At 42.9% G+C, this 6,172-nt stretch overlaps 1 protein-coding gene across 1 annotated transcript; it reads right to left on the reverse strand.

Moving 5' to 3' along the window:
* Positions 1-3,629: 3,629 nt before the first annotated feature.
* Positions 3,630-4,204, reverse strand: LOC109868834 (V-type proton ATPase subunit B-like). The gene is made up of 3 exons (XM_020458558.1): positions 4,106-4,204; positions 3,839-3,968; positions 3,630-3,760 (listed from the first exon to the last, which is right to left on the reverse strand). Exons 1-3 carry the CDS (start codon positions 4,166-4,168, stop codon positions 3,630-3,632), a joined length of 324 nt encoding a protein of 107 aa, XP_020314147.1. The 5' UTR covers positions 4,169-4,204.
* Positions 4,205-6,172: the final 1,968 nt, after the last annotated feature.

The raw sequence follows: 6,172 nt of genomic DNA on the forward strand, positions 1-6,172 counted from the left end.
CATTTGTATGTGTGTGTGTGAGGGTGGATGGGTGTGTGTTGTGATCTATGAGATGTGACAGTGTGTGTCATCATGGCAGACACACTCAGGCTTTGAGGAATGATAAACACACATGCCCTCTAAAAAAGCCACCCCACGACAAGACTTACCCTTGTGTGTGTGTGTGTGTGTGTGTGTGTGTGTGTGTGTGTGTGTGTGTGTGTGTGTGTGTGTGTGTGTGTGTGTGTGTGTGTGTGTGTGTGTGTGTGTGTGTGTCTCTTCTTCTCAGCTGGTATGGCTGATTTACATGCAGTGATTCAGCTCCCTCTAGGACTCAACTGACCCCCTACACACGTGTACCTACGTGGACACATGCACGCACGCACACACACACATACAAACACACACACAGATGCACACCCAGACACACCAGGGAGGATACAGCCCATTTCCGCCCCACAGAGAGGTGTTCAGTGAAGGTGTGAGTCTGGCAGAGCAGGGAGGAAAGCGAGAGGGAGACCGATAAAGAGAGAGAGAGAGAGAGAGAGAGAGAGAGAGAGAGAGAGAGAGAGAGAGAGGGAGAGAGAGAGAGAGAGAGAGAGAACAAACTGTCTGTGTGTATGAGGACACCATGAAACACACAGCACTCTACACACACATCTCCTCTCGCTCCCCCTTCTCTCCTCGCTACCTTCCTAAATATCAACATTAACCCCTATCCTATCTGTTCTCAGTGGGATTAAAGATCAAACCAGCTTGTTTCTCAGCACGTGTTCAGTAGAGTGCAGTTGTCACGACTTGCAGACAGTCTACCTGTTAGGTGTAGATGTGCTGATTGAAGAGAGAGGAGAGGTTCATCACATCCGTTATTACACAGACCAGCAGCACTACCCTGTGGCCTTATACTGCACTGCATCTTCTTTGCAGTCACAGAGGATTGTGCCTGTAACTGTGTGACGAGTACTTTCGGATGAGTTGTATACGTAAATGGATAGAGAATGTGTGTTTTTTTGTCAGACAATCACCTCCATCGCATTGTCCATCATCCGTCAATGTAAGACATCCATTGAAAAACCATTGATTCAATCATTTTCAGACACAAAATATCTGTATGGCATAAAGAGCCAGGAACCACAGTAGAAGGCAAGCAGCGTTTATTCCTTTACTGTACAGACACATTCCAAAAAGCTGAGCAGTCATGTGTGCATTTAGACCGAAACTACACTAAACAATCATACTGAAATGGAGACATATACCAAAATATATTCCAAAGAATATAGAGAAACAAACAGAAATATATCCATCTGCTCCGGGAGTCTTCACTGTAAATAACAAGACATCGTCATTACTAAACCACAGTGTGCGTGTTGAAGGAGCAGCTACAATATCACACACAATATAGAGAAATATATAGATGGCACATATAGTTAAATAGGCAGGAATAACAATAGGCATCTGTTTAGTTGCGTGTCTGGTTTTAGTGCACATGCATCATCACTGCATCATCACTGATCTACAGTGCATCTACATATCGTCTTAAATACACACCACACCATCCCTCTGACTTCTGACACACCATTCACCGACCATCAATTCATCTATCCATTCATCCATCCAGTATATCCAACAACTAGGACCAGGAGGTTTTCCTAACCATGTGATCCAACCAGGGAAAACTCCAGGTCCTAGTACCAGGCTACTTGGCTCTGCTGGTCAGAGACAATCTCTCTGGCTTAGAAACTAACATCTCCCTCATGTGCTTATCCTACTTCTCTGGTTCATACAGGCTTAATGGTGAGGGCAAGATGTTGTCTGTGTGTGTGCAGAAACATAGCATAGTGTAGTCTGCTGGAGTGACAGTATCAGTACTAGTCATTACGATACAGACAGAACAGAAATGTCAATGTTAGAACAGAAACACCCATATATATATATATATATATATATATATACAGTGCCTTGCGAAAGTATTCGGCCCCCTTGAACTTTGCAACCTTTTGCCACATTTCAGGCTTCAAACATAAAGATATAAAACTGTATTTTTTTGTGAAGAATCAACAACAAGTGGGACACAATCATGAAGTGGAACGACATTTATTGGATAGTTTAAACTTTTTTAACAAATCAAAAACTGAAAAATTGGGCGTGCAAAATTATTCAGCCCCCTTAAGTTAATACTTTGTAGCGCCACCTTTTGCTGCGATTACAGCTGTAAGTCGCTTGGGGTATGTCTCTATCAGTTTTGCACATCGAGAGACTGACATTTTTTCCCATTCCTCCTTGCAAAACAGCTCGAGCTCAGTGAGGTTGGATGGAGAGCATTTGTGAACAGCAGTTTTCAGTTCTTTCCACAGATTCTCGATTGGATTCAGGTCTGGACTTTGACTTGGCCATTCTAACACCTGGATATGTTTATTTTTGAACCATTCCATTGTAGATTTTGCTTTATGTTTTGGATCATTGTCTTGTTGGAAGACAAATCTCCGTCCCAGTCTCAGGTCTTTTGCAGACTCCATCAGGTTTTCTTCCAGAATGGTCCTGTATTTGGCTCCATCCATCTTCCCATCAATTTTAACCATCTTCCCTGTCCCTGCTGAAGAAAAGCAGGCCCAAACCATGATGCTGCCACCACCATGTTTGACAGTGGGGATGGTGTATTCAGGGTGATGAGCTGTGTTGCTTTTACGCCAAACATAACGTTTTGCATTATTGCCAAAAAGTTCAATTTTGGTTTCATCTGACCAGAGCACCTTCTTCCACATGTTTGGTGTGTCTCCCAGGTGGCTTGTGGCAAACTTTAAACAACACTTTTTATGGATATCTTTAAGAAATGGCTTTCTTCTTGCCACTCTTCCATAAAGGCCAGATTTGTGCAATATACGACTGATTGTTGTCCTATGGACAGAGTCTCAGCTGTAGATCTCTGCAGTTCATCCAGAGTGATCATGGGCCTCTTGGCTGCATCTCTGATCAGTCTTCTCCTTGTATGAGCTGAAAGTTTAGAGGGACAGCCAGGTCTTGGTAGATTTGCAGTGGTCTGATACTCCTTCCATTTCAATATTATCGCTTGCACAGTGCTCCTTGGGATGTTTAAAGCTTGGGAAATCTTTTTGTATCCAAATCCGGCTTTAAACTTCTTCACAACAGTATCTCGGACCTGCCTGGTGTGTTCCTTGTTCTTCATGATGCTCTCTGCGCTTTTAACGGACCTCTGAGACTATCACAGTGCAGGTGCATTTATACGGAGACTTGATTACACACAGGTGGATTGTATTTATCATCATTAGTCATTTAGGTCAACATTGGATCATTCAGAGATCCTCACTGAACTTCTGGAGAGAGTTTGCTGCACTGAAAGTAAAGGGGCTGAATAATTTTGCACGCCCAATTTTTCAGTTTTTGATTTGTTAAAAAAGTTTGAAATATCCAATAAATGTCGTTCCACTTCATGATTGTGTCCCACTTGTTGTTGATTCTTCACAAAAAAATACAGTTTTATATCTTTATGTTTGAAGCCTGAAATGTGGCAAAAGGTCGCAAAGTTCAAGGGGGCCGAATACTTTCGCAATGCACTGTATATAGAGAGAGAGAGACAAGAGGGAAGGGCTTGAGTGGTGTGTAAGTCACTGTGCCTCTCTATGTTATCATCATTACTTCAAGCGGGGGTAGAGCTCTGCCAGGATGCTCTGAGGGATTCTCTTCAGCATCTCTTTGGGGAAGATTCTCATCAGCTGCCAGCTGATGTCCAGCGTCTCAAACACAGTCCTGTTCTCATAGGCTCCTAGAACAGAGAGAATGAAATGAGATGTTATAAAAACACACACACAGCCCCACCCTCCTCCCCTACACACCAGTGTACCCTGGGCGATGAAGTTCTTTTCAAGCTTCTGTAGGAACTCCAGGTAGAGCAGATCATCAGGCGTGAGAGCCTCCTCTCCCACCACAGCCTTCATCGCCTGCACATCCTTACCTATCACATAACACACAAACTATATATACAAACACACGTACACGATCACAGATTTTCCTAGCAGAAGTGCTGAACGTTGTTGAGCAGTGTGTGTGTATGTGTGTGTGTGTGTGTGTGCGTATTTGTGCGGGTGTGTGCGTTTGTGTGCGTGTGTGCCAGCTGGTTGGAGACATCCAAGTGGTCTTTGCGTTTCATCCCTTCTCCGATGGCTGACTTCATCAGACGAGAGAGAGATGGCAGAATGTTGATGGGAGGATAGATCTAGAGAGAAGAAATATTCTGGCCATCAAGAACAGCAGATTACTGCACTTTCTCAGTGAACACAATGTCCTGAGCAAAAGTCAAATTGGATTCCTACCAAATTATCGAACATAAGATCACATATATATCCTACACACCCTAATCTTCTGATTAATATCTAAAAAAGAGCCACCAAATGTTATAATAATTTAAAAACAAGTGACCCCCAATCCAACCATTACCAAGTCCTTAACTGCCAAGAGGTGACCATAGAGAAGAGTCCCCTTGTCACGCCCTGACCTTAGAGATCCTTTTTATTCTCCATTTTGGTTAGGTCGGGGTGTGACTAGGGTGGGTAGTCTAGTTTTAAAATTTCTATGTTGGCCTGGTATGGTTCTCAATCAGAGCCAGCTCTCTATCGTTGGGGATCTTATTTAGGCAGCCTTTTCCCCACTGGGTTTTTGTGGGATCTTGTCTATGTCTAGGTGCCTGCGAGCACTACATTAGTTTCATGTTTCGTTTTGCGGTTTATTGTTTTCTGTGAGTTTCATCTAATTAACATGTGGAACTCTATGCACGCTGCGCCTTGGTCCATTAATTCAACCAACGATCATGACACCCCTCAACCAGCTGGTCATGTGGCTCAATTCACTAACCACTACCAACCCAACAAAGCCTAAGGACAACCAAATTATCACAAATCAAAATATATCACCCATTGGAAGGAAATCACAAAAAATCTAAGTAAACTTCAATACTATTTGTCTCTAAACAGACAGTACATGGTGGCAGACTGACCACTGTAACTGATAGAAAAATGAGGAAAACACTATTACAGTTTTTTTTGATTGCTTAAGCACGATTTTCAAAACAGGGCCCATGTTTTCAAAACACTACACACAATTAGCACAACCACACACCCAATTAGCAAAACACTACAGATCCTTTGCAAAATTAAACACTTGTAAAAACTATACACTTCTTTTTAAAAACCACACTTTGTTACCATATGAAACACACACGTTTCACATTACTATGCTCTGTTTGCACGAGTTACTCTGCTGAGATAAACCTAAAACACTTTTAGCACTTCAACTTCCCTGTGATTAGAGTAGGCTACTATCAACAAAGTACAAATATAATGACAATTCACCAAACACTACACAAGACCAATGTTGCAGACTGAAGAAACTCATTTATTTCTCAACACGCCCAAAATGTTCACGATGGAGATTCATAATACTGTAACCAAACGTCACTTTACGTATTGTAAGATTAAAAAATAAAAATAACCAGACATTGTCTCTTCGCCTAGCTGGATCTGGCCAGAGAATTTCATCAACATCGCAGGCAATGTTGTCATTAGCAAGACACCTTGGAAAGAAACGTCTTGAATGACAAATCCATCCTTGCATTGCTGCTACCTCCATCTGGTCACAGGCCTCCTCCATGGCTTGGATGAGGGGTACCTCAGCCTGGAGACGGAGATCATATACCTTCCACCGCCATCCCGAGAAAAACTCTTCTATAGGGTTGAGGAATGGAGAGTATGGTGGAAGATATAGGACGGTGAAATGTGGATGTTGCTGAAACCAGATCTGAACCAGACCAGAGCGGTGGAAAGACACATTGTCCCAGACAACAATGTATTGCATATGATCGATTTGATTTGCTGCTGTTATGTTGTGCAATTGGTCCAAGAATGTAAGTATGAGTGCTGTGTTGTAAGGGCCCATATGGGCATGGCGGTGGAGGACCCCATTCTGTGTAATGGCTGCACAGAGTGTTATATTACCCCCACGTTGCCCTGGGACATTGACTATAGCCCTGTGGCCAATTATGTTTCTTCCCCTCCTTCGTGTTCTCGTCAGGTTGAACCCAGCCTCATCTACGTAAATGAACTCATGCTGGATCTCCTCTCCATCCATTCGTAAAACTCTGAAAAACAATGTCAGGCAAAATTGTGTAGTTCAGTGTAGATCT

This window comes from Oncorhynchus kisutch, linkage group LG23 (assembly GCF_002021735.2).
Source record: "Oncorhynchus kisutch isolate 150728-3 linkage group LG23, Okis_V2, whole genome shotgun sequence".
In the NCBI taxonomy this organism is placed as follows: Eukaryota; Metazoa; Chordata; class Actinopteri; order Salmoniformes; family Salmonidae; genus Oncorhynchus; species Oncorhynchus kisutch.